General features: G+C 43.1%; 12 protein-coding genes across 12 annotated transcripts; 7 read left to right on the top strand and 5 right to left on the bottom strand.

Moving 5' to 3' along the window:
* Positions 1-266: 266 nt before the first annotated feature.
* BDB00DRAFT_759878 (glutathione S-transferase) lies at positions 267-1,881 on the top strand (the record flags this gene model as incomplete). The annotated part of the gene is made up of 8 exons (XM_053119165.1): positions 267-409; positions 498-537; positions 605-696; positions 790-941; positions 1,037-1,228; positions 1,341-1,467; positions 1,558-1,664; positions 1,760-1,881. The coding sequence occupies 8 exons, from the start codon at positions 267-269 to the stop codon at positions 1,879-1,881; spliced, it is 975 nt and encodes a 324-aa protein (XP_052981926.1).
* Positions 1,882-2,144: 263 nt separating this feature from the next.
* Positions 2,145-4,205, bottom strand: BDB00DRAFT_759738 (uncharacterized protein; the record flags this gene model as incomplete). The annotated part of the gene is made up of 10 exons (XM_053119154.1): positions 2,145-2,307; positions 2,475-2,665; positions 3,012-3,042; positions 3,133-3,172; positions 3,244-3,335; positions 3,611-3,633; positions 3,732-3,780; positions 3,851-3,911; positions 4,003-4,025; positions 4,153-4,205. 10 exons carry the CDS (start codon positions 4,203-4,205, stop codon positions 2,145-2,147), a joined length of 726 nt encoding a protein of 241 aa, XP_052981925.1.
* Positions 4,206-5,952: 1,747 nt separating this feature from the next.
* Positions 5,953-9,151, top strand: BDB00DRAFT_759840 (replication factor RFC1 C terminal domain-containing protein; the record flags this gene model as incomplete). Its single annotated transcript, XM_053119163.1, has 13 exons — positions 5,953-6,125; positions 6,214-6,416; positions 6,559-6,655; positions 6,743-6,831; positions 6,897-6,995; positions 7,268-7,356; positions 7,439-7,524; positions 7,600-7,647; positions 7,722-7,859; positions 7,931-8,078; positions 8,168-8,310; positions 8,392-8,650; positions 8,744-9,151. 13 exons carry the CDS (start codon positions 5,953-5,955, stop codon positions 9,149-9,151), a joined length of 1,980 nt encoding a protein of 659 aa, XP_052981924.1.
* Positions 9,152-10,445: 1,294 nt separating this feature from the next.
* BDB00DRAFT_759802 (uncharacterized protein) lies at positions 10,446-12,565 on the bottom strand (the record flags this gene model as incomplete). The annotated part of the gene is made up of 3 exons (XM_053119161.1): positions 10,446-11,935; positions 12,001-12,019; positions 12,095-12,565. The coding sequence occupies 3 exons, from the start codon at positions 12,563-12,565 to the stop codon at positions 10,446-10,448; spliced, it is 1,980 nt and encodes a 659-aa protein (XP_052981923.1).
* A 292-nt stretch (positions 12,566-12,857) lies between these two features.
* On the top strand, positions 12,858-13,582 carry BDB00DRAFT_759759 (peptidase S24/S26A/S26B/S26C; the record flags this gene model as incomplete). The annotated part of the gene is made up of 4 exons (XM_053119157.1): positions 12,858-12,977; positions 13,072-13,233; positions 13,325-13,378; positions 13,454-13,582. 4 exons carry the CDS (start codon positions 12,858-12,860, stop codon positions 13,580-13,582), a joined length of 465 nt encoding a protein of 154 aa, XP_052981922.1.
* Positions 13,583-14,394: 812 nt separating this feature from the next.
* On the top strand, positions 14,395-14,837 carry BDB00DRAFT_729889 (thioredoxin-like protein; the record flags this gene model as incomplete). Its single annotated transcript, XM_053118294.1, has 3 exons — positions 14,395-14,429; positions 14,501-14,580; positions 14,692-14,837. Coding segments are annotated over 3 exons (261 nt in total), but the record flags the coding sequence as incomplete, so codon positions are not given.
* Positions 14,838-15,111: 274 nt separating this feature from the next.
* BDB00DRAFT_786179 (uncharacterized protein) lies at positions 15,112-16,332 on the top strand (the record flags this gene model as incomplete). The annotated part of the gene is made up of 1 exon (XM_053120586.1): positions 15,112-16,332. The coding sequence occupies one exon, from the start codon at positions 15,112-15,114 to the stop codon at positions 16,330-16,332; it is 1,221 nt and encodes a 406-aa protein (XP_052981920.1).
* BDB00DRAFT_208648 (WD-repeat region-domain-containing protein) lies at positions 16,127-18,314 on the bottom strand. The gene is made up of 6 exons (XM_053116466.1): positions 17,878-18,314; positions 17,612-17,785; positions 16,921-17,528; positions 16,603-16,831; positions 16,445-16,516; positions 16,127-16,353 (listed from the first exon to the last, which is right to left on the bottom strand). The coding sequence occupies exons 1-6, from the start codon at positions 18,082-18,084 to the stop codon at positions 16,327-16,329; spliced, it is 1,317 nt and encodes a 438-aa protein (XP_052981919.1). The 5' UTR covers positions 18,085-18,314; the 3' UTR covers positions 16,127-16,326.
* On the top strand, positions 18,082-19,792 carry BDB00DRAFT_812863 (uncharacterized protein). The gene is made up of 5 exons (XM_053122723.1): positions 18,082-18,243; positions 18,335-18,493; positions 18,575-18,731; positions 18,807-18,861; positions 19,002-19,792. Exons 1-5 carry the CDS (start codon positions 18,135-18,137, stop codon positions 19,530-19,532), a joined length of 1,011 nt encoding a protein of 336 aa, XP_052981918.1. The 5' UTR covers positions 18,082-18,134; the 3' UTR covers positions 19,533-19,792.
* Positions 19,793-19,946: 154 nt separating this feature from the next.
* On the top strand, positions 19,947-20,967 carry BDB00DRAFT_882341 (Sec3p Rho1p complex; the record flags this gene model as incomplete). Its single annotated transcript, XM_053128146.1, has 6 exons — positions 19,947-20,010; positions 20,089-20,138; positions 20,246-20,330; positions 20,396-20,505; positions 20,619-20,753; positions 20,824-20,967. The coding sequence occupies 6 exons, from the start codon at positions 19,947-19,949 to the stop codon at positions 20,965-20,967; spliced, it is 588 nt and encodes a 195-aa protein (XP_052981917.1).
* Positions 20,968-21,416: 449 nt separating this feature from the next.
* On the bottom strand, positions 21,417-25,257 carry BDB00DRAFT_759756 (ubiquitin elongating factor core-domain-containing protein; the record flags this gene model as incomplete). The annotated part of the gene is made up of 17 exons (XM_053119156.1): positions 21,417-21,625; positions 21,737-22,025; positions 22,113-22,325; positions 22,404-22,548; positions 22,617-22,743; positions 22,829-22,949; positions 23,041-23,164; positions 23,263-23,537; positions 23,592-23,791; positions 23,859-23,982; positions 24,078-24,293; positions 24,359-24,460; positions 24,565-24,672; positions 24,750-24,791; positions 24,860-24,940; positions 25,022-25,148; positions 25,229-25,257. The coding sequence occupies 17 exons, from the start codon at positions 25,255-25,257 to the stop codon at positions 21,417-21,419; spliced, it is 2,532 nt and encodes an 843-aa protein (XP_052981916.1).
* On the bottom strand, positions 24,889-26,654 carry BDB00DRAFT_208774 (uncharacterized protein). Its single transcript, XM_053116467.1, has 6 exons — positions 26,483-26,654; positions 26,225-26,416; positions 25,935-26,102; positions 25,759-25,831; positions 25,475-25,671; positions 24,889-25,347 (listed from the first exon to the last, which is right to left on the bottom strand). Exons 1-6 carry the CDS (start codon positions 26,507-26,509, stop codon positions 25,201-25,203), a joined length of 804 nt encoding a protein of 267 aa, XP_052981915.1. The 5' UTR covers positions 26,510-26,654; the 3' UTR covers positions 24,889-25,200.

Raw genomic sequence — 26,654 nt, 5'->3', positions numbered from 1 at the left:
AACAAGAAGCATATGATTGGCCATGATTATTAACTGTTAGTAAGAGGCTCATCAACCAATCACAAAGCGGATCGGAGAAAGCTGTATTATGCAGCAGTGTAGCTTACGCGATCATGACAAAGATTTGCTGACAAATTGTACACACGCAATACCAATAAGAGCTTATTTTCTCTTATTTAAGAGAAAAATCCATGCTTCACCGTGTTCTTTCTCACTCTCGATATTTTCGTGTACTTTATTCATTAAGAGCCGTTTCTATTCGAACCATGGCTTCTACCACACCACAACAAGATAAAAAACAACCCGAGATCCTCAATTGGGCTTCTAAAGATGGCGAGTTCCGTCGTCAACAATCATCATTTCGCGACCAAATCGTTGACGAGCCAGGTGCCAAGTTTGCTCCAGAACCGTAAGTTCATCTTGTACTTTATCTGCTGTATGTTCAACTTTGTTTCTATGCCAACCCCCTCCCTCCCTCGTACTATTGTTGATGATAGTAACCGATATCACTTGTACGTGTCGCTGGCTTGTCCATGGGTAAGAGGAATAAAAAATCGCGCGTAATGTTCCCCACGCTAATAGCTCGAAATTTAAAACATAATAGGCCCATCGTACACTCATTGTTCGTGAATTAAAGGGGCTTCAAGATCTTATCAGCGTGTCTGTGGTGGATTATCTGTTCCTTGACAAGGGATGGTAAGGGATCGTTTGGAGTCGAGAAAACCCCATAGTCTAATTGACCCGAAATTTACGGTTCCTACCCTTTTTCGCTAATACTGTTTACTACAGGAAATTCTCCACGTCTGAAGAATGCCCTGGTGCTATTCCAGACACTGTCAATAATGCAGCCTACATGCGCGATCTCTACTTTAAGGTCGAGCCCAACTACTCTGGTCGGTTCACAGTACCAGTCCTTTGGGATAAGAAGCTTAACACTCTCGGTAATATAGATATACACAGACTACTCTATGAGAGAGAAGAGGCAATTTGCGGATTCATTTACTCACCGCTTAAACTGGAAATGATCGTTTTACAGTAAACAACGAGAGCTCTGAGATCATTCGCATGCTTAACACGGCTTTTGACAAGCTCTTACCCGACGACAAGAAAAATATCAACTATTATCCTGAAAACTTGCGTGCCGAGATCGATGAGTTGAACGAGTGGGTTTACGACACTGTAAACAATGGTGTATACAAATCTGGATTTGCAACATCACAGCAGGCTTGTAGGTTGATCTTCTTTAAGAGAGTGATTCTTAGTATCCGGCGGACTTGGTACATAGCAGAGAGGGAACCTTCATAAAGCATGAAACTGATATGAGTTTTCTGTTGAAATAGATGAAAACAATGTACATCCCCTTTTCAAGTCATTGGATCGAATTGAAGGCATTTTGTCGAAATCCGACTTCCTAGTTGCAAACACTTTCACTGAAGCTGATATCCGTTTGTTCACAACTATTGTCAGGTAAGTAGCAGTTGAGGTGCTCACTAGCAGCGAGAATGAAAAGAAGAGTTAATGCTGATCCGCCGCGTTAAAACTTGACGTCCACAACAGATTTGATCCAGTGTACCATGGTCACTTCAAGTGCAACGCCAAGTCGATCGAAAAGGATTATCCCCATATCCTGAAATGGACACGTCGCATCTATCAGATGCCCGGAGGTATGTAACGTAACGTCAGCGATGTAACACGCCGATAACTATACGGGGCTTAGCTCACACACGCGCATTTTCTCTCTTTCTCTTGTTGTATTCAGTTGCTGGTACGGTGAACCTGGAGCATATCAAAAAGCACTACTACATGTCTCATCGTCAAATCAACCCTACCCAAGTCGTCCCTATTGGCAACGGACCCGATCTTTCCTTGCCCATCAACTAAATAAAAGCATGGTAGTTTTCCCCATCTTCAGTTGCAGCACCAAAACATATGTAGTCTTTCTCTTCCCACCCTCTTTCCTTCTCTGATGCTTATACAAGTAAACAGATATGTGTTATGTCAGTTTGTTGATATACAAGAAAAAGGCGATATTACAATGACGAAGCGAATGCCGTTGAAAGAGACACAGAGAGGGAAAGTCAGAGTTAAAGAAGATGTGCGGGTGTTGGATGGTAGGAGGGATATCCATCGTTGTTATTACTTGTTTATACGCCTTCGAGTTGACGCTCCATCTCGTCCAGCTCGTCCTTGACACCCTTGTGCTTAGCTTCCAAATCTGCGTTCTTCTTATCCCACTCCTTTGCTTCTTGATCAAGCTTGACAGCCTTCTTTCCCAGCTGTTCAGCACGCAAGTCAGCCTCACGGAAGCTGTTATAGAGAGAGATTTTTTTTCATGTGTAAGTCGTCCGATTGCCAAGTCCACTCGTCTTACAGAACTTCCTCTCTTGCTACCCAATACTACCTGGGGGATGGGTACACGCAATACACACACACACACACACACACACACAAAGTAAGAAATATTATATGCTTACTTGGAAGTAGCTTCCTTCAAATCAGCCTCGGCCTTCTCAAGCTGTTCTTCCAACAACTTGGAACGGTTTTGAAGTTCATTGAGGTTGTCGTCCTTTTGGTTGTGCTCAGATTCCAGTTCGTCGACCTTCTTTTGAGCTTCTTCAGCACGAGCGTTGGCAGTGTCGATTTCGGAACGAAGCGAGGCAAGTTTCTAAATTATATATTGTAACCACTTTGTTCAGTTTCTTCCTTTTTATGTTAGCCAAATAAACGGAAAGAAATCCTCTTTACCTCCTTGAATTTCTCCATTGTTGATTCTGATGAAAAAAAAAAAGAGAAGAGAAACACTTGGGTCCAGGGCACGCTATACATAAGAGAAATTCAAGCGCCGCATAACCGGCTTTTGAAAAGGCGCGTGGTGCGTTTTAGACATACAAATGCCGTAAATGCCTTCTCCCACATCCACCTTTTTCATCTAACACAAAGCACTGTAACAACAAATTGGTCAAAGAGTTTGAAGCTATATGTATCTATTTATTAAAAAAAATTATTTACACAACATTGTCAACGCCAGTGCCTCCCAACAATCTAGACATACGCATCGATGCGATTGAAGGATATGTGAGTATATCTTGACAACACTCAAAATACTTTGAAAACTCATCTTCTTTATATTACCTGGAGCTGGCAAATGATTGACCCTTCATAGCAGCAATACCTAGGACAATTACAAAAGTATAAAAGTCAGTACGCTGTTGCCCAATGACTTTAAAAATCTTACGAGCTTACCATAGCTAATTGCAGCGAGCAACAACGTGACAGCTGCGGCAATCAGCGGACCAGTATTCAAGATGTTTGATAGGAACATGACCACTGCGAAACTGTATGATAGTGTGGTAGATGAGTGTGATACATTGGGGTAACCAAGTATTTCCCCTCCCCTCACCCCCAAAATATTCGAACATTTCCTGCGGGACATTCTTGTTCATTTTTCAGTAGTTTAGCTCTTATTCTTTTAGACTTACATGAGGTACATGGTGGCACGGAACCAGCAGTTTTCGAAATAACCGATAAAGTTATCGCTACAATACAATGTTATCAACAAGGTCAAAACATGCACTCAAGTATCGTGAGAATAGTAGTATTAGATACATACAACTTTGGACTGGTTGGACAGCACTGATGAATCAACAATGTGAAGGAAAGGACAACAAAAGAAGTTATCGATGATCAGTGGTTCAATTACTTTGTATATCTGTTTTATCGTTCTTTGTTACCTTTAGACATAGTGGAATTTCAACGAATATGAGGATGAGTGCGATTACCCTGTATATAACATTTGCTATTAACCATTGCTCGAGTTTTTCTTTCGCTCTCGACTGCTGTCTAATTTTACCATCCAACAATGCTAAAGACGATATGTGATATGAAGCCCACAATACCCAGCGCGATCAGAACTATAGAATAGTTGATATTAAAAGACCACATCCGAGATATCCATGTCTCGCACTATTACTACTTTGCCCTTTTTCTGCTCAAGCTACGTACGACATATAGATATTATACCGAGCCTTTATAATCAAAATAGAATATGTCAAATTAGAACCGGTGTTTATGAGTGTCCATTACATATGACAGTGCGCAAAACTTTGCTTTAGAGCGAGTAAAGGAAGAAAGCGGAGGGAGCAATCGACTCACCATTGCGCATAGAGTGAAAAGTTGAGTGAGGTGAACTCGCTAAAAACGCCCATGGAGTAGTGAAAGGTTCTGGTGCTTCGACGAAAGTAAATGAAAGTTTAAGAGAAAAAGAGAAACGGCTGACAATTATACGAGCAGAAGGAAGTTTTTCAGCTCTTACGATCTTCGTTATCAAGAGACGGCCAAGTATGCTAAAGAAGGTGGAAGAATGGATGAATTTTCCGGTCATATAAGCAAACAAACATGTGTGATCCACCCTTTGCCAAGGCTAAATCAAAGACAGCCCCAGAAAATACTGAACTAGAGGATATGCCCGTCTACACCATTGCTACTTTTAATTTGGGACAATCGAGATCAAGTCGCTTAGTACTGCTATCATCATCACTAATTCCTCGAAGCCACAGACAACAAGTTCTTGTGATATTAGTCACAGTGAAATGCAGCACTGCGCATGTAAGCGTCGCCTTTGCTACGCATTATCGGTGCAATATGTTCTTATGTTGGATTTTCCGTGTCGCCAAGGAGATCACTCTGATATAAAGAGCTTATTATTTGATGTGATGTTGCTACGATACTGGTGGATACCATGGCAGCACTAGATGTGTTTCAAGGCTTTTTGAAAATCTTGCTTCTGGCGGATCACAACAGCCTAAAATCATTTATTCACGACACATTGATTTTAACGGCTGCTTCACAGAAAATTTAAAACAGCAAAGACTCTATGATACGTTACTTTTGAGCTCTTTGTATTGCCCATCATACTCACTTGCCGCGTCTTTGTGATTCGACTTTCTCTTAATTTTACATGTCTTTATGTAACAATATGAGGGGGGGTTCCTTTCTCCCATGTCTTGTTGCGTAGGGAGTAACTGAACTCAGCTGCAATAAACGAAAATCAAGCAAAAGTAAAAAAATTCGGCGCTTCTTTCTTATTTGAACGATCGACGCGTACAATGGGCGACATTAAAAGTTTCTTTGCAAGAGCCGCTGAAAAACAGGTAAACCCCTCAATTAGATCGACTTTTTCCTTTATGCGATTCGCTTACGATAAAATTGGACTTGACAGAAAGCGGAAGCAGGTAAAGTACTCGAATGACTGTAGCCCCCGCCCAAAAGAGGCGCTGAAGAGAAAGTTCAACACTTACTTATGCAACAATAAAATTCAGCGTCAAAACCAAAGGAAACAAAATCAACACCTGCTCCAACGTAAAGTCATTACTATTTTTCACCAAACAACAGCATTGCATCGATTTCATTCGTATTGATTCAACTGGTTTTGTATCCTTTTACGACAACAGAAAAACCAATGAAAAAAAGCCAGCTGCTGCGCAAGGCGGCCCTCGTAAAAACGCTTCGATAAGAACAACAAAGACAACAGCTTCTGCAACAGCAGGGTAAGCATAGAAATATCCATGAATACAAATGATGAGAAAAGTTTAAATATATAAAAATGTTTGATCTTTTCCCATGTATCGTTTCTTTATTAGAAACAAGACACGGAAAGTGACTGGAAAGCGAAGAGAAAGAAGCGACGACGAAGACGACGATGATGGTGATGAAGCATTCGATCCTATCGAAGACTTTGACGACGATGAATTCGTCGAACCCAAAAAGAAAAGTGTCCCCAAGAGAAAAAAAGCAGCCAAGACGGATACGAAGACATCAACAGCATCAGAAAAGAAGACTACTGCTGCAGCCGCCAGCGGCAGTGGCGCCAGTAAAGGCCAGTATGTTCATCGTTTCTTTTTCGGTTTATGATTTTTTACACTTCTTTGGTTTGATTACTTAACGCTGTTTTAAATGCTTAGAAATTACCATGCAATGTTGAATCGTGAAGGTCCCAAAGCGCTTGGATCACGTCCATTACCCGTCGGTAAAGAGAATTGCTTTGAAGGACTGACATTTGTGCAGTCGGGTGAATTTGACACCTTGACCAAAGAACAGATCAAAGATTTGATTATGCGTTATGGAGGGTATGAAGAGGATCAGTGGGGGATGTCTTTTTTCTTTATCTCAGCAAAAAAGAAAATGCTAACGATCTACCACCCTTTTTTTATAAAGTCGACTGACTGGTTCAGTGAGTGGTAAAACCACACATCTGTTGAGAGGACGTGATGCCGGCCAAACAAAAACTGCCAAAGCAGAGAAGCTTGGAACAAAGATTATCGATGAGGATGGATTCTATGCTCTCTTCGATTCAGCAGCTGCAGAACAACCCAACGCAGAAGAGAAGATGAAAGAAAGTGGGCAGTCAAAAGCAAAGGGTAAAGCCAAAGCTAAAGCAAAAGATGAACCCGCGCCTGCTGCCTTAAAGTAAGCTGACTTTTGCAGAAAGTTTCAACTGCGTTATGGATGGGATGCTGACAGTCATGGCTGCATGTAGTACTGCTCCTGGTAGCATTGAAGACAGTCTGTGGGTTGACAGGTATCGTCCCCAAACCCTAAAGGACATTGTGGGTAACAAGGAAACGATCAGAAAGGTCTCTGCATGGCTCGAGAACTGGTACGATATTATATTTTTCTGCAAAGAAATCTACTTGCTTGTCCGGCTTACTTGGATGTACGAATCAATTTCAAACAGGGAATCGAGTTTGAAGCAGAATTTCAAGAAGGGATCAAGTCAAAACGACGATATCGAGACAAAGCGGTCTGTTCTTCTGAGTGGTCCTCCGGGCATCGGTACGTATTTCCATTCTTCACTTGTATCATCTTTGCCATCTTCCTAACCATCATTGATCCCATAGGTAAAACGTCGAGTGCCCTTGTTATCGCCAGAACTCATGGATTTGAGCCTCTTGAATTAAATGCCAGTGATGGGCGCAGCAAAAAGATATTGCAGGTTCGTATTTTTCCTCTTCTCTCTCCTTGATGAGAATGCTTTCTTCCGTTTCAATAAATTTGATAAGTAAATTTTCTATAAAAATTATATAGGAAAACATCTCTGAAATGATGGACAATCGAAGTATGACCGAGTTCTACCAAGGAGACAAGAAAAAGCTGAAAGAAAAGAAGGCAAGTCTTAACAAAAAAGTACTTGCTTAAAAATATGTTTTAACAAAAACTGACCAAGAGAACTTTTATATAAAACAGGATAGCTTGATTGGTGGTCGAAAAGTTGTCCTTATCATGGATGAAGTGGATGGCATGACTGGCGGTGATCGCGGTGGATCAGCTGAACTTGCTTCACTTATTCGAAAGACAAAGGTGAGAATAACTCTGCAAATATATGGGGCATTCTACATAAACATCTATTTTGTTACAGCGATGAGCTAACGAAAAGCAAAAGATCCCTGTGATTTGTATCTGTAACGACGTTCGATCAGACAAAGTCAAGCCCTTGCTGAACGTGTGCTACGATGCCCGGTTCAGACGGTAAGAGTGAGCGAACTATACGTATGGTGATGGATACTAATAACTGCTATATGCGGATTTTCCTATCATTATTAGAACACCGGCAGCCCAAATACGATCACGCTTGATGACTATTGCCCATCGGTTAGTGTTCTTGAAAAGAGAACGGTCATTTTAGGTCGAAATGATGAGGGGGTACTAACGTTATATATCTATAGAGAGGGCCTTAAGGTGCAAGCCAACGCAATCGATCAATTGGTTGAAGCTACACACAACGATATGCGACAAATGATCAACATCCTGTCCACTTTCAAGTTGGCTCAAGACTCGCTCAGTTATGATCAAGCAAAGGCACTGTAAGTTTTCTTGTGAATACATGTTGTAGAACCTTCAAGAAACTAAAAAGCGATTACACGTCTCTATCCAGTGGTCAAGCAAACGAAAAATACGAGCAATTGAACGTCTTTGACATTGCTCTCACGTTATTATCCAGCAGTTCATCTGCCGGAAAATCACTCAGTGAAAAATACGATTATTACTTTCACGATTTCAGTTTGGCTCCTCTCATGATTTGGGTATTGTCTTTTCTTCCTCTTTGAATAGCTAACTAGCCAAGAATAAGAAAAGAGAGAGAGAGAGAGAGATTAACCCTTTCTTTTGATAGGAAAATTATCTTCGTGTAACGCCTGCCAAGGCAGAAGCTCCATCAGGTGATCCCAATGAAAGAGCACGTAATGAGATGCGTCTTATGGCAAAAGCAGCAGAAGCGTTTGCGGACGGTGATCTTGTCGATAGACAGATCCATGGGTAAATACACCAGTAAATGTAAAAAAAAGGAGCAATACACAGTCAAAGAGAACCCTCAATAACTCAATCAATAACATATAGCACGCTCCAACAATGGTCGCTCATGCCTGTGCACTCTATCTTCTCCTGTGTTCGACCCACACACTACATTGCGGGCAGAATCCAAGGCCGTCCACAATTCCCTCAGTGGCTCGGTCAAAACAGCAAAGCAAACAAGCACATGAAAATGTTGAACGATATCCGGTATCGCATGCGGCTTCGATCATCCGCAAATCGATACGAAGTGCGACAAAATTATGTGCCCACATTTGTCGACCGTATGTTTGATGACTTGAAAGAGGTAAATTTCGATATCCTACATTCATTTTCTTTTATCGTGAGTACCCATCCCCCCCCCGGGCAAAGAAATTAACATCGTCCTATGTATGAACAGAGCAATGTAGATGAAGTTATTGCTATCATGGACGAATACTATATGCAACGTGACAATCTCGATGCACTGAACGAATTGATAATCACATCGAAGAAACCCATGGCCGCGCTCTCTACAGCACAAAAGACGGCATTTACACGAACGTACAACAGTCAGAACCATCCGATACTATTCCAAGTTGCAGGAGAACCTATCAAGAAGAAGCTGGATGCACCTGCTGAGGATCGTGAAGGCGAGATTTTCGGGGAAGATCCTGATTTCGGCATGGCCGTGTCTGATGAAGAGTCTTCCGGGGAGGATTTGGGTCAAGACAGGTTGATCTCCGAGTCCAAGATAAAAAGACGCCCAAGACCATCATCGTCGTCGTCGTCTGGCAGACTTAGGAAGAAACAAAGAACGAAGAAATAGGCGGAATAGCAGTAACTCAATGGCTTTATGTTTTCTTTGCTTTTTAACTTGAAAGAAAAAGCGACTTTATTACTTTGCTTGTACATGCCAATCCATTTATTTTTTGGTTTCTGAGAATGTAGAAAAGAGGGGAAAGAGGGAAAGAAAGGTAGGAAAGATGGGTTAAAGAAAACAAAAGTAAACAGCAGAAGAGTAACATGAGATTAGTGTGTGTGTGTGTGTAAGTGAATGGCGTGTAAAATGAGAAATAGCATAGAGAGCTGAGCTAATACGTTGTAACTAGTGGATCCTTTTCCCTAATCCATTACACATCCATACTACTCCCCGCACCTCATCTTTTTGCACGCACCGCACTGCACAGCACCGCACGCTCACTCTAAATATGCAAGGGGAGAAAGAAAAAGTCAATACAACCATTGCTCGAGACGCGTTAATAGGTAGTGGATAGGCAAGTATGATATCGTTTTTGCTTTTTTTTTTTTGGGTGGTAAGTTGATAGGTGCTGGTGGCGGTAGCTGGTAATGCTCCTTTTACTTTCGTTGGGCCGCCACACGCAAAGCAAAACATACCACCGACGATATACGCTTGTCAAAAAAGTAGTCGAGAGAAAGAGAAAAGTTATATAATCACCTCGACCGTTCCTTTTTCCTTCACTCCTTCTTCCAATATAAAAAAACAAAACAATCATCCGCCGTTCTTCTTCTTCTTCTTCCGCCGCCGCCGCCGCCGCCGCCATCTTCCACAAATCTTCCCCACTTTATCTTCTTTCTTCATTTCCATATCTCCAACCCCACTTAATACCCGCTTGGAGGGCCTCGGCCACCTGGATTGCCCATGTTACATTTAGCACAGTGTGTCCGTTTTGCAAAGTCTAAAAGAAGAACAATGGAATCTGGTGTTAGCAACAAATGCCCCACCCCTTTTAAGGCTCCTTCTTGCTCATCACTGGTTGGTGATACTTACTATGAAATCCACAAGAGTCATTCGCACACACCCAATCGCCAGCTAAATAATCATTGAGTATCTCCGTGGGTTCACAACAATGGGGTATGTCAAATATTATATTTTTAGGCAGAAAACGATGCACTTACGCTTCATTCCTGGATTCGGAGGCATATAGCCGCCAGCAGCAGGAGGGGCGCCCTGATCGCCTACTGGCTTCGCTGTGCTGCACTTCAAGCACTGGAATCTGGATGCAAAATTATGCGAGTTGCATGAAGGACTAATGATTCGATACTCTCGAGTCAGTGATGCAGGTTCTTTTTTCTTTACTTTTTGATATAGCAAAATACGCTTACCAATACCAATCGCCTGGTCTGAAAGGAGCATTATTTCCACTAGGAGGACCATAGCCATAGCTGTTTGAAGGGGCGGGTGGCTGCTGTTGATGTTGTTGTTGTTGGTATCCTCCCTGGCCATATCCATAGTTGGAATCATAGCCATAGCCAGGTTGAGCAGGGTTATAAGGGGGTCGCTGTGTAGGGTTGGGGTTGGGCGTGTGGCACCGGAAGCATGCTGTCCGTGAAGCAAAATTTTGGAATCCACATGCTGGGTTGGGACAATACCAATCGCCTGGTCGAAAAGTGATGGGTGGTCGTTGATATCCGCCCGATGGAGGTGGGGGAGGATGTGGGCCAGAGCCTGCCTGTGGACGATATGTACCGCACTTTAAGCATTGGACACGCGACGCGTAGTTGTGGAAGTTGCATTGATAGTTGGGACACATCCAATCGCCCGGGGTGAAGTTTGGCGGTGTGTTGCCGACTGGTGGTGGTGGTGGCATTCCTTGACCATGTTGCTGCGGTGCCGCGGCCACAGGAGGAGCTTGAGGGTTCTCTGTGTTGCACTTGAAGCAGTTGCGTCGCGAGGCAAAGTTGTGGAAGCTGCAGTTGGGGCAATTCCAGTCGCCCGGACGAAGCGTACGGGCCTTGGCATGTGCTGGGAACGGCACGAGCATGCTACCTGCTGCTTCAATGACGCGCTCACTACTGGGCGATACTTCGACAGCACGATCGCCCAAGCATCGACCGTTCAAGGACAATGCACGCATGGCATCGTTGTGTGCATGGAAAACAACAAAGCCGGACAAGTTGGGCTTTGAAAAGTCGGTTGTCTGGATCATGTAAGTTGCTGTGGGTCGCAAACCGTTGGATGAGAACCAGGCCTCCAATTCACCCTGCGTCACCTCAAAGGGCAGACCCGCCAAATGAACAACCTTGGACTCTTCCTTTTTGAATTGCTGCAAATCGGCGTTGGTGTCAATGGCGTGGACAAACACGTCAGGATGGCCGAAATCAGTGAGATATCGGATAACATTGACCGTGGTCAAGCACGTATTGAGTCCGGCCGACTTATCCGTAACACGATCAACATGGAAAGTTTCGCACAGTTCTTTCAACGCCATGGACCGAAGACTGACTTCGCGATGGTGGACTTGCCAGCGTTGAATCTCTTGCTTCAAGTCAAACATGCGACAGAACGAAAGATAGGATGGAAGCTCGATACCCTTGTCACGTGCCTCGCGTGGTAATTGTATCCGGAGCGTCCAACCGCCATGCGTGACAAAACAGAACGACAGTTGCTTGGACTCGATTTCTTGTTGGATGTATTCGTCCAGCTTTGAAATGGCGTTCTGCAAGTTACCGGCCGAACCCAACGTTTCCGCAGTGATACCGGTGATTTGCGTGCAGTATTCTGTCAACGGCGTTTGCTCAGGCTTGACATAGATTTGCTCGGTATGAACGACTTGCATCGTTGCTGCATCGATCACGGCAAAAGCAAGTTCTGTGAAAAGAGATAAACAGCGTTAGCTTGCAACACCAATACTTGTCTCACAAAGAAAGGCTTACCAATAACTTCAGAATTCTCCTGAGTTCCAAGAAAAGTAGATATTAGTTATTGATCCTTTTAATCCAAGATAAAGAAAAATGATTTATAAAGTACCTTGGTCACTTGAACTGCTGACGGATTCGCAGCATTCTCATCACAGGTAGCAGACACATTGAGAACAATTAATCGGTTGAAAGGAACTGTAGATCCCACAGTACGCTTTGATTCAGCAGGGGCCTGATTATCAGAAGCTTGATTTTCCTTTGTTACTTCAGTGGACTGTTGTTGTTGTTGTTGTGATTCAGTTCCTTCAGCCGTTTCTTCAGTCTTGGCATTCAAAGATGGTTCTGCTACTGCCTGTTCTGTTGACTCCTTTGCAGTATCAGTATCGTGAGAGACATCCACCTGTTCTGTCTGAGCAATGACTTGTTCGTCCGCTTCTTCTTGTTGCTGTTGGTTGTCATCGTGAGTAGACGCTTGTTGTTCGTCCAATTGCTGTTTCTTTGACTGATTTTCGGCGTCCTCACTATCTTCAAGATCATCTGCTTTACGCTTACGATCTTGATCTTTAAAGAAATACTCCATGCTTGACATTAACGATTTTCTTTTAATTTTTTAAAAAAAAAAGAATGAGAAAGTGAGGATAGAAGAGAGAGAGACGGAGACGAGCGAATATAGAGAGGCCTGCGATTTCCGAATTTGAGTGGCTTGGAAAACCATAGAACGAAGAGAGAGACGTAACGAATCGTGTTATTATTATTCTCAGCTGCCACTTACTTCACGTAACCGTTGCAAAAGAGGGGGCGGAACAGAACGGCTCCCCCTTTTTTTTCCTTTACCTTTAATTCGTTCTTATAATTTCCATGTGGTCTGCCTGATGGCACCCTTCCAATATTTCCGGCGGAATGGGGGAAAGATATTACGAGGCGCTGCCTATGCCGTCCAATTCATGTGCTTTGCCCATGTGTTCAACCAGTATATAGCTGAAGCCACTTTTGTAAGTCATTCTAACAACAGAACAGGACACGCGTACTCGTTTTATATATAGTGGGAATGTTGTATTAAAATATGATTATGAAACTGTAATGTAGTGCATGGGGCCATCCATGCTGCCAAACTTCAACATGACGGGCGATATCGTTGCTGTTGAACATATTACGCCTCATTTCCGAGGATATCGCATGGGTGACGTGGTTGTTTGCATATCACCAGCCGCGCCTGGTAGAGCAGTGTTAAAACGTATCCTTGGCTTGGTAATTATGATAGCAATACATAGGTTTGCTTTCGTTACATTTTTTTCCAACTATATACTGATCGCTACTTTTTATTCTGTCTTTGATACAGCCTGGTGACAATGTGTGCGTCGATCCAACTGCTGAAGAACGGAGATACATTGATGTGAGGAAACAACACAAAAAAAGAGGCACACTTGTGATGGTAGATTTGCTAATAATCCTTTGTTGATTTAAAAAGGTACCGGAAGGACACGTTTGGTTGATGGGTGACAATCTGAGTAACTCGACGGATTCGCGTTACTATGGTCCTGTTGCGATGGGATTAATTCGAGGACGTGTGTTTGCTAGAGTAAGTAAAAAGATATAGTGAAGAACTTCTATCTTTGCAGCAAGTAATGAGTAAAAGTGAGATTATGCTAAACATTTATCGTAACATAGCTTTGGCCAGAATGTCGCCTTGTTCCCAATGCCTTGATTCCTGTATCTGCGGAAGACTACGCCTCTAGATAGTTCCTGTTCTTATTACTGCTTTATACACATACATTCTTCTTCCCTTCTATTATATTATTCACCGCAAAAACAATCAGAACATACCCCATCCGATTTTCCTTTGAAAAAAAAAAGAGACAGCTTGTTGCCATGTGCTGCAATCGGTATACACATGTATAATCTGCATTATTAGTTTACGTGTCACTGATCGTTTTTGTTGTTGCACCAAAATCCCAACCCCGGTATAAAATAAGAATGGGGGTCCCAATGCAGTAGTAGACTCCATAAAAGCTAATAGGTTGAATGTGGTTCTAGCCCTACAAACACTCACATAAATCTTAATTATTGCATACATATAATACTTTAATAATGAGCACCCCATTACCACAATCGATTCAAGACATTGAAGCCAAAGAACGTTATGGCTCAGCTCAACGTGGACGGAACGTCCGCTTTTCACTTCGTAGCCGCGTGCTTTGCTGTGTTGGCATACTTATGCTACTCACAGTTGGGCTATTGGCCCATTTCGGTAATGTGTCAAGAATCGCATCGTTTAGACTTGGCAACAAGTCGTCGTCGACGTCTCAGGATCAACAAGACGCAGCAGCTATCGCCGCTATGGACAATGACTTGCCGCCGATACCTCAGCAACAATCACTGGAAGCTGAACTCGAAAGCATTATCCGAGCACACCCGCTCACTGTGTTTTCAAAGACTTACTGCCCGTGAGTGGTCGTTTCCCTTGCGTCCAACTATCAAAAAGATAAAGAAAAAAAAATACTTATTTGCATTATAGATATTCTCGGAAAGCAAAAGCAATCTTGAATGAATATCCTTTAAAAGTACCATACTACGTGGTCGAAGTGGATCTTAGAGGTAGGGATCGTCGCTTCTCCTTCTTACTCAAACATTCTGACGCAATACCTGTGTGGAGAAAAAAAAACAAAAGAGGATATTAACCCGAAACGGATAATATTTTATAATTAGCGGATGCTGTGGAAGTTAAACGGGTGCTCGGTGAAAACACAGGACGTGACACATTCCCCAATGTGTTTGTCAACGGTCAAAGCATTGGTGGGGCTACTGAACTTGGACGGTTTGATCGGAGCGGGCGGCTTAAAGAGATATTGGAAGAAAACAACCTGCTGTGATTGGCATTGTTTCCTTCATTTATAAACTCTGAAACCGTGCCCCGCCCACTACCCCGCACCAAAAACTTGTACCTTTTCCCTTTGCCTTCTTACTCCACACGAAAAGAAAAATAAATAAACAAAAACCCCAATTTGTGTTGCGTTGTGTGTGTTGAAACATATATAACCCAAAGGGATCTTCTTAATTAAGATGACGTTCCTTGTAAATTCTTCTCTTTTCTCTTTTTCTACTACAAATTCCATGTTTTCACAACTTATGTCCAATCCCAAACCCCTGGATATCGAACTACTCGAACCCGTTGTACATCTTCATGGTCGACGGGGCGATGCTGTTATTCGTGGCTCCATAGGTGTCACTGTCTCTCGGCCTCATACCCTCAAATCCCTTGCAGTTCTATTCGAAGGCGACGCTAAGCTATTACAAAGCAACTACAAAGTTCATCAACGACGCATTGCCCATCACCAGCTTATTTTGTATCCAACAACAACAACAACATCAACAAGCCAGCAACGATCATTATTGCTACAACCAGGCACCACTCGCTTTGCTTTTGAGATGCAATTGCCACCAGGACTTGCCGGTACTATCCGCTGCGACCAAATCAATGTCGATTATAATCTTGTATCGTCAATCCAATACTCCCGTCGCTCGTCGATTACCGTCATGAAGCACCGAGTGGCCAAGCCAATCCACTTGATACGCCCGCCTTCGTCGTCAACGCTGAGTGTTTTGGTAAACGGCGAAAACGTCGAATCATCCGTGGATTCTCAAAAGCAACATACCAGGTGGTGCCAATACCGTGTCACGATCGATCAACGGGCTGCTATCATGGGCCAGCTATTACCAATCACGTTGTCGATCGCGCCGCATCTTGACAGTCTATGTCTCGAGCACGTTTATACACAACTTGTCGAACAGCGCTGTGTGCGGGAGAAGGAGAGCGGTGAATGGGAGACGCACAAAAGCACGCACATGCTTTTACCGGTCCTCGATGGCAAATCGTGTATGTTCACACCTGGAAAATCAATGGCTTTGCGAGAACCCTGGCAAGGCACATTACTGTACCGCATTTCGGCCGTGATGCAAGACGACCTCGTCCGTACTTGCAAACGTGAAAGTCCGGATTACTATATCAATCACAGTATCCTTGTGTCCTTTGTCGTCAGTTACCCGGTTCTGTGTCAGCCGAGGGAAACGCGAAGATGCTCAAAGACTCTGGTGTTTCAGGCCGATATCGACTTGTTGGATTCGCAGTGTTGTTCACCAAAAACCTCATCTGACGAAACGTTCCAAGGTTACTGGCAGACTTTGCCGCCGTATGAAGAATACAGCTCGTCACCAGCATCAACGTCGTCGTTATTGTCGGTTCCTGATACCAATACAAGCCATTTGTTGATGATGGGAACTCCTACATCTACTGCCACTCCTCCGTCTGCCGTTCCTCCACCAGCATACGACGAAATTTGTGCTTTATAGAATCTCTTTTGTGGTTATTTTCTATGATCATTATCACGTGTATATACCGCATCTATTTAGTATCTATGCATTCTACCTTTTGTGTATATAGCAACAGAAATAAAACACATACCTCGCTACAGTATGGACATTTTCCGAAAAGAATGTTGAAGCTTCGCGTAGTCGTTGGATTAGATCGTAACCACTGAAACCCCCCCCCTTGTGTCAGTGCAACATGTTTGGATGGTCTGTTAATGTACGATCTAATTGGACTAGGGATGTCCCTTTTACCTCAGAGATACAGGTAGGATGAAATCCACGGTTGCATTGATCGTTGATACAGATCACATCGGGTGTTAACAGTCCAAGGTCAGGATGTTCAAGCTTGTATGCATAGCAAATGGCACATTCCACGTCAAACGACGTATCCTGCTGATGGTGATGTGAGTTGGAAACCTTCGTCATCATACGATCGCCAAATATGCGCGACAGGTTCTTATAAGGTGTATCAGCTCTGCTCCTAATGCATTCATGATTTCGGTAAGGCACATACTGTTACTGAAATTGTTCTCAAAGAGTCCATTCATCTTTGAAAGTTATATATATTACCATTGTTCGGCTTGGCTTTCCCACAATTGCTGAAGCGTTTTCATATTCTTTTCACTTCCATAGAATCGCATTGCCTTTAGTCCAGCGCGCGGAAATTTCGGATCGAGTTCCAAATGAAGCGAGCAATGGCCCTTGAGGGCAACGCGTCGCCAGGCGTCTTTGCCAGTAGGTTGATCTGGATCCAACACACGTACATGCTGATCCAGTTCGTCCACACATACGAAATAGTCGCGAAAGGTCTCGATCCAATCGTAATAGTATAGAATGGCAGCATGCAATGTAGAGTGGGTTGTCGTCGTTGTCAAGGTCGTATCTTTATTGCTGTCACGGCCCTCGTTCATGCTATTACTGCTACTGCCATTGCTACTAGGTCCGTCCAATATCAATTTGAGTGGTGTTAGTGGATAACCGGGTGGAATATGTGTCTTTACGTTGTGTACTCGGCCGTTTTGATCTTGCAATTTGAACGTAATATGGTCCATCGCCTCGTTGATGTGAGATACTTTGTCAAAACCAATCTGTTTTAGCTCGCCCATGAGTTCTTTGTATCGCTTGGTTGCCGAAAAGTTCAATCCGTTTTTGCTCTTTTTGAACGTTTCATGTTCTTCCTGTGTGTTTTCAAGTGGTCAAGTGAGCCTTTTATTGCACAAGAATAATCTTACTGGCTTTTTTTTTGTGTGTGTCTACTTACGAGCATAGCCTTGAGTTCAGAAAGAAATAACGTGATTTCGTCACACTGGTTGAGCCGATTTATCAGTTTCTGTTCGTCCATTTCTCGAAGCATGTGCTTTAGTTCAGCGCCACCATATACTTGGGCTCCAGCACTGTTTCCAGGTAAGTGTACTTGAATAAGGTACTCAACACTCTAGATTGAAACAGAAAAAAAAAGGGGGGGTAGGATATTTCGTTGTTACTTGCAGACAAAGGAAAATGAAAGCTCGTGTAAAAGTAAATTACGTGAACGGGCAGAAATCCTCGAAAAACTTTTGCTTCTTCATCGACTGGTGTCATGAGTGGAAATCGTCGTAAAGCCATTATGCCAGCAGTTAGCTTGTATGTGTGAAAGAGAGAGAGAGGAAGACGACACGTTGTGTCGCGTGAGCGGAACAAAATGGGAGGAACAAAACGCGAACGCGTCCGCCTCTCTTTCTTTTTAATTTTCATTTTTCTCTTTTCCTGTCAAGTTCACCACATTAACTAAACGCAACAACAAAATGGCAGCAAATAATGTCGAGAATAAGCCAAGAAGTATGACGGCCGGTGCACGTAACGTGCTACGATCCAACGATTCTGCTAGTTTGTGGAATTGTACCTTGTCACCAGGTAAGCATAGTGCCGCAACGTATTCCACGAGCAAACAACAACGACAACGACAACAACAACAGCTACTAATGCCACAACTAATATTTGAAAGGCTGGAGTCAGGATGAATCCGAAATTCTACGAAAAGCACTCATGAAGTTTGGCATTGGTAATTGGGCAAAAATTATCGACAGTGGCTGTTTACCCGGTAAAACCAACGCACAAATGAATCTTCAGTTGCAACGATTACTTGGACAGCAAAGTACAGCGGGTAATTGTATACATGAATTGACATGACAACTAGAGGTGCGGTTACTTTAAATTTTTCTAAAAAAAAATAATAAATGAATAGAGTTTGCGAGTCTGCATATTGATCCCAAAGTGATTGGTGAACGCAACTCAAAAATCCAAGGTCCTGATATCAAACGAAAGAACAACTGTATTGTCAACACGGGCGGCAAATTGTCGCGCGAAGAGCTACGACAGCGTGTGATAAAGAACAAGGAAATGTAAGAAAGGGACTGTTTGTATAACTTTGTGGATTATATACATACTTAGTCTATAACACACAATGTTACAAACAGGTACGAGTTGCCCGACTCGGAATGGAAAGATATCGAACTTCCAAAAACTGAAGATGTAAGTTGTGTAAATTCGATGGCTCATGTTTCTTGGGACGAGTGGGGGCTTAGCAAGACTAGGGAAATGGAAAAGGGACAAGGAGGAAAAATTTCCTTTGATCTGATTACAGTTATGCTGTCATGATATGTCATTGGTAGCCTGTGCTCCTACTGGAAGCGAAAAAGGAAGAACTGCGGCACTTGAAGCAGCAGCTGGAGAAGGTACAAGGCAGGATCGCGCAGATGCGCAAGGTACAGCCTGCACGAGTCAAAGAGCTCCAGGTAAGTTGTATAGAGCATAGTGTGGTGACAGGGCAAGATGGGGGAGGACTATTTCATTCTCTAACGCAACAATGGATCGTTTGGCTCCATAGGAAGTGGTCAAAAACGAAGCATAAAAATAGTTATCTCCTCTTTTCTCCTCCTCCTCCTTTTCCTTTAACACTTTACCCTCATCACCCTTTGCAAACAACAGCGACGAATGCATATCAAACAAACATTAAAGATTCACGATCATTCCTTGGCATTAATGACACAGGCACATCATCCACCGATACAACCAGATACTTGGTACTTGTTGAAACTTTCACTGAAAGGAGAGGATATGAGGGAAGAGGGGCTGACATCATACCAAATGAGGCAACCATCGCCACTGCTGCTGAGCCTCGCATTTGCGCAGCCGAAAAATAAAATAGAGTAAAGTAAGGTCCGCATGACGAGTGTTATTAACAAGGTAGTGCGCTCGTTCGAACTTGCTCTAAGTACCCTGCCATATCAGTGAGCAACTTGTACATATGGAAACAAGGTCAGGTAGAAGGGGGAGGAGAAAGAATACAAATATGTGTGGATGCTCAAGAGAAAAATGGCGCGTATACGTAGTAGTAGTAATAGTAATAGTAGATTATGCTGCTGTCTTGGCTTTTCGTGCATTACACAAACACGCACAGCACCCACATAAAAAAATAGAGTGAGCACCTTGCGACTTTCTTTTCTTCCTTCTTTCCTTTCCTGCTTCTTGAGTATTTTCTTTTTTTGCGTCACTTTTGACTCTCTTTCTTCTTTCTTCAACGCCCACTTCTTCCTGGCCGGAGAACAACTCATACGATGGCTCGAAAACACAACAGTCGAATCCAGAAACAGCTCGTTATCATTGGAGACGGAGCTTGCGGTAATAATAGTTGTTGGAAAGGAATACCAAAGAGAAAACTTGTGTGTGTGTGTGTGTATGCTGATTTGTTTCAAGCAGGCAAAACAAGTTTGCTTATTGTATATTCCCGTGACCAATTCCCGGAATACGTATGTATTACAGTGAAACAGCACACGCATCGACGATAAACCGTCATGTAAATAAGGGAAAAAGAAAAACTCATGCTGGTGTATATATGCCCCTGTTTCGATATTAGCATCTTCCAACGGTGTTTGACACAGAAGTCAAGGAAGTCGAAGTGGATGGCAAACCAATCGAGCTTTCTCTATGGGATACAGCAGGTAAACGTATCATGTGCACACATCGAATACAGGACAGAAACTCATTGTGTTGCCCCTCCTCCCAGGTCAGGAAACGTTTGATCGCCTGCGCACACTTGCTTATCCTGACTCGGACGTTATCATAATCGCTTTTTCGATTGGAGAACCGGAAACGTTGGAGAATATCCCGGAAAAGGTTGGCTGGTTGGTTGACTTGCTGTGTTGGCAGTTGGGGATGGAGGAGGGTGGGGTTGGTGAAAGCAAAAGGAAAAATACTGACTGGGGGGTTATGATATCCAACCATGTTAGTGGGTACCCGAAGTAAATCACTTTGCCTCTGGAACACCGTACTTGTTGGTTGGCTGTAAAAAGGATTTGCGAACAGACCCAGCAACAGTGGAACAGTTGCGAAAAGAGCAACAAACGCCAGTATCCTATGGAAGGGTAAATAATAAGCGAGCGGAAATCTGGGGTAAATGTATGTGCTAATGTGTTTCCTTGATCTTTTTTGCAGGGGTTGAGCATGGCGCGTGAAATTGGCGCATTGGATTACATTGAGTGTTCTGCAAAATTAAACGAAAACGTTGAGGATGTGTTTGATGCCGCTGTCCGAGCAACATTGATAAAGCGATCCAAGTGGCGTTGCAATATTCTTTAAGGCATGTAAAAAAAACGACGACAGTACTTCTCCCTGGCTGCTTTCAAACCCGTTCTTCCCCTTTTACACTCTTGCTGTTTTTTAAAAACCTATAAAAAATAATCCATCCATTTGTATGTACACGTAGTATAACCTTTTCCTATAACCAATACAACAATCAATATCAGAGAATCCCTCCCTTTCTGGTTTTTTTTTTCTGTAACGGCGGTAATGTGACACACACACACACACACAGAGGGTCCCTTTTTCCCTTGTCATTATTTTTTATTACGAACATCGTCAGTGTACGTTTCCAAACGAGTGGCGCAGGTGTGTAAGGGTCCATTGGAGAGGTTTTTAGGCACTGGTGTCCATCGGATCATTACCGCTTTTGGCCGCAGTCTTGCTGCGCTTTAGCTTTTGCTGTGCTTTCCATGCGTCAATACGTTCTTTCACCTCGGGCGCTATTTTTACGTAAAGATGAACACAGTATTAGTAAGCTCCTTGCGGGGGTGTCTTTTTATCATACCTGGCTGGATCATATCCATCGAGAGTGGAGCACGGCTGAAAGGATCACGAGTATCACTCAGCAAGTGTGCACGGATCGTGCTGCGATCAATGATGGTGCCTGAGGTAGGCAATAGCACGGGATCTTCCATCACGCTGGAAAGAATAGGATCTAGACGCAAGAAAATGGAACAAGTTAAAAAAAAACTCTCCCCACCCACCAACACCAACACGTATTTTCTGTTCCCCTTGGCAAATATACAAGCCCCCCCTGATAGTTTACCCAAGAATTCGTCCGGAACATCGCCCAATTCTTCCTCCTCTTCAACGCCACATTGGATAGCCTCTTCGACCTTGTTGACAAATGCTTCCAATGAAGCTACATCGTCTGCATGCTTCAGACGTTGCTTGAGCAGAATCGATGCGGCTTTGGAAAAGTATTCCTTTTTGTAGGATCGCCCGTCACGTGCGACAGCTTCCACAAAAGCAGGACAGCTCAAATGTAAGTAGATATCGATGATTTCCGAAAGCAAGACACGGGGTTGGAAATGATACTTTTCACGGTTCTTAACCTGGAGTTAGAAGAGCAAGAAAGTAAGTACATGATTCTCTGGTGGCCATGGGGGGTGGGGAGCGATATTCCTTAAAAAAACACTAACCTTTAGCTCTTGGCACTTGGGTCCAACAAGTTGTGCAAGGTTGTAATCAAGCATAGCAGCCAATCGATCCACCACTTCTGATACCATGAACGGTTCGACGACTTCTTTGGTGAGGTACTGGAGCATATGAACCGTCTCATTACCTAATGCCACATAAGATTGTGCTTGACGCTCCAATGTACGCAGCGTGCCTTCGCGCTCTTGTCGTTGTTGCTATTGGATTTACCAAGGAAGAAAAAAAGAAGAGTTTGGTGACTTTATTCTTGTTCATTTGTCCTCAAGAGCACTCACTGGAGGCTGGGCTTCCCATGCTGTAGTATCATCCATTTCGGTCTGTATTTGATGGATTTCTGATAACTTGCTTAAGCTCTCGTCCAATAGATATGTAACGTCACTCATCAGCATGTTGACAAAGCGCGTGAAGAGTTCGTGATTTCTATCCTGTAGTGTTATACAGTGTATCTGGGTGTTTGTAATGCACACATGACAAAGTTATATACGTACTTGCTTTCCTCGCGCAACTTGCTGCGATGGGCCGGGTGGTTCCATATGGTCTTCATGATATGACTAATGTTGTAACGAATGTTGAACTTGTCATAAAACTGGGAACTAGTACCCGTCTGTTCCACCTCTGTTTTGACGATAGAAACAAGCACCTCGTTAGTCTCTGTGGCGATACTGTCCCTTGTTTCAATCGTAATGGGAACGACACTTACCAACATAAAAGTTCATCAATGATGGTACTAAATGATCCAGTGAAAGTGGGTGGGAGTTGAGCATAGGTTCCAGTTCGCCGGGTATGCCTTTACCGAGAGGATAAGTGAAAAAGAAGAGAATCTAATCATCTCAAGTTAACAAAGATTTTTTCCCAAAAGAGGAATCCGTATGTGACGCTACACGGATGCACACAGAAAGTTAGAATACATACCTCAACAAGCTTCGCTTTCAAGTATGGATTCTTGATGTATTTTGAATTGCGCAAAAAGGTGATGATAAAGGCAACAACCTCTTCTTGTGAGTTACTACGGAAAGTTGGAGTTTGGTAACAGAATCTAATATAATTTTAAAAGTAGTAGAAGGACAGATGGATTGCTTAGTATTACACGTACTCTTTCTTTCTTTTTTCTTTTTGCCATGATTTGCTACATACTTTCCGAGGAAGATAAAGAATTCAACAATATCTTCAATGATCCATTCTGGTAACATGGCAAACACTTCAGGAATCTCTTGAGCCAATGGGAGCGTCACAGTCTTCCACGGATGTTGTTCTCGAGAATCGACAAGACGAATGAGCCAAGACATGACCAGGTTGAGGAAGCGCATTGCTTGTGAGAGAAACTCAGTATCCATCAGCATAGACTCATAGGCCCTCTTGTGCATCGCCATGATGTCCAAACGTGCTTTCATACGCTTCATAAGAAAGTCCTGCATAGCCATCTATTTAGACAGAGTGGCCCCCAAAGAAATAACATGAGTTACATAGCTAAGGCTCTTTTCAAAACAACTACTACTTACAGCCGAACTACCCATACGAGCCATCTCCTGTTCCATGCGCTCGGTCTGTCGCTTCAGTTCAGAATATTCTCGCTTGAACTCGTTGTAGTTGACACAGGATCGGATGGGACCATAATGCATGAAGCATATGGTAAGGAAGAAAATCTCGGTAATGAAATTGTGTTCTACCAAACAGGAATTGCGTCAATTGGTTACTTTTTGGTGGTGCAGTTCAAAAAAAAGTATACATACCCTTTTGGGGTCGCGAATCGCCATAATATTCATCCGATTGTTCCTTTGTTCCACTAATCTTGGTATCCTCCTTAATGTCAAGACGGTGACTTGTGCGGAAATACGTTGGATCAATTTTATCAATCTACATATGGGCATGAAACACATGAATGAAACGTCACATTTTACTATAAAGACGAGTTTTCCCCTCAGATATGCTACGCCAGTGTGCAATAATACCTTTGACGCCTTTACATCCATAAAAGGATCGCATAAATCTAGCAATACTGCTGCAATATTGTGCATGAAGCCTTCACTTGCTACCGTCTGCGGATCAACCTGCATCTGAGCACGCTTTTCGTTCAACCGCAGTATGTGAGCAAAATAGGCAAGCACAGCTTCACGGGCAGCTGGACCTGACCGAACAATGCTGTTGATAATACCAAATAGGGTCCTCTATCATCCATACCACTTTAAAATTTAATTACACTGGAATAATCATGGCGGACTTTCCTTTTTACCTGGATGTTGTGCACTGTGCCTCGTAAACCGTTCATGCAAGATTCCAAGTCCGCTGAATATCTTTCTTCGGCATTCTGGAAAAAGTTCTCGGCCACCTTGGGCTATATCGCACGACGCAAGAATGATGAGATTTCCCTCTCGGAATTAGAATCATATATATATATATATACAAAAGAACCCGGATGTTCTTTGCTTATGTCCTTACCGCACTGTCAGGATAAGCCGTAAGCCGAAGGAAAGGCCCTAGTAGCGAGACTTCTTCAATGTTTTTAGCGGTTGCATCGGCTGGATCGAATTCAGGTAATGTTGGCAGCTTGAATGGTATATTGACAAGTTGCTGTTAGCACAAACCTGCTTTTTTCCTTTCATTGTTCCTTTTTTTTCACTTACCATGGCAGCGATCGTTTTGTTTTCGCAGAGGAACGTCAGTGTCTATGGCATTAGATGTACTTATCTTTAGTGTTTCTTTTTTGCTTTGGTTATTGTTCCTCTGTTAATACCTGCAAATGGCGCTTATAATCACCCAGGATATCTAGATTACAAAGTTGCTGCGATATAATAGAGACGGCTGCTCCCAGAATCTAGATATACAAAGAAAGTTTCAATTAGCAACGAAAATGGCAACATCAAGAATTAAGACTAGGGGAGAAAATGGACCGTACCATATCAAGTCCATCATCCGTAAAACGTATAACCAATTCATTAATGTACTCGGCCGGTAAGGCCTGTGCGCTATCCGGCTCGGCCAACAGACGTGGGACGAGTTGTTCAGGTCCCAATGATGAGCCGCTTAAAAAGAAAGAAAAGAAAAAAGGAGCGATTCCTCGAATCAGTACATTTGTTACATTTCCATCATTTTTTTCTCATACTTTTCTAATTGAGGGAACATGTCTGGCATCTGGATAAGCAGACCCGAATACGATATCAACAATCCTTTGACAGCATCCAATACACCAAGCCGTTTATCCAGCACTGCTTGTTCCAAGTTCTATTTCGATGAACAATAAGTTTGCTTGTCCTGATCTCTTCCCCCCCCCCTCCCGCATCCCTTTTCCATCAACTTCCATCCACGTCTTCTTGATCAAGTGAATATCAAAAGAGTGGGGCACACATACTCTGCTTCGAGTCAATGTATTTCGCTTGATATCGTGCGCCCGTTTCCAGCAAGCCAACAGATAATCAAAATGTAAAACCTTGAGATCGTTTCGCACATCCTCCGGGTATTCATCATTGGATTCGTTTGGATCGATTGACAACCGTGCCACCAAAATCCGATCTAATAATGCTTGACTCAACCGATATGGCTGTGGTGCTATTTATAATCATTCCTCTCTGTTATTTAGCAACAACGACATTACTTGACAAGACTGTATCGTCAATGCGAGAATAAACAAGTTACCGTTCTCATCCTCTAGTTCCGTGACTAATCCATGCAGATACACGCATCGTCCTTGTTTGTAAACCGTGTCCAGCTGTTTTGTGAATGTTTTTTTTTTTTTTCGTAAGCCAAATTTTTTTTTGACGTCCTCTGTCTGTCTCTTCCCCCACCCCCTCAATACGGTTTTGGAAGCTTACGCTCAAGGTCACTTGAAGGATACGAGACAGCACTTCATTTTGCCAATCTTCAAAGCTTTTCGCTGGTGCAACTTTGGATTGCTGTTCTTGTTGTTGTTGTGGTACGGGTGATCCTGTTGGTTGTGGTGACGACTTTGCGGGAGATGTCAAAGTAATGGGTCGTGTAATCTGTATACGTAATGTATATACACGATCGTTGAATATACTGGACGCGTACCCACTGGAATAAAATTTGGACGAATCCGATATATTTTAATCCCTCCTTTTTTTCTTCCTTCTCAATGCAATACCTCTACATTAGGTTGCTTTTTGACTTGTGGACTCGGCTGTTGCTGCTGCTGCTGCTGCTGCAGAGGCGATTTCGGAACTGTTGCTGACGAGGCACTCTGCTTCTGCTCAGCTGTCGCCGCCTGTTGTTCCTGCTGTTGTCTCTGCTGCTCTTCAGCCTGTTGTTGTAACTTTGCAAGACGTTTCAAACGAATCTAATAAAAACCACTAAAAGTAAGCAAAGGCTTATCAAGGGCGGATCGGTCGAATGCTACACGCACTTTATCAGCATCCGAAGGTTCAGACATGGTGGAAGGTGTTGGAAAAAAAGTAGTGAGAGAAAGGGCTGCGGAGTGAAAGTTGAATGTTCACGCGCCTTGACTTTCTAAGCATTTCTCAGGGCCATGACCCTCTTCCAAATTTTTGTTGAATTGTGTCCCGAGAACGATTAAT

Source organism: Zychaea mexicana (assembly GCF_025766255.1).
Source record: "Zychaea mexicana strain RSA 1403 chromosome Unknown BDB00scaffold_19, whole genome shotgun sequence".
NCBI lineage: Eukaryota > Fungi > Mucoromycota > Mucoromycetes > Mucorales > Lichtheimiaceae > Zychaea > Zychaea mexicana.
Note: the sequence above shows the minus strand (reverse complement) of the source record. Positions and strands in the feature narration are given on the sequence as shown.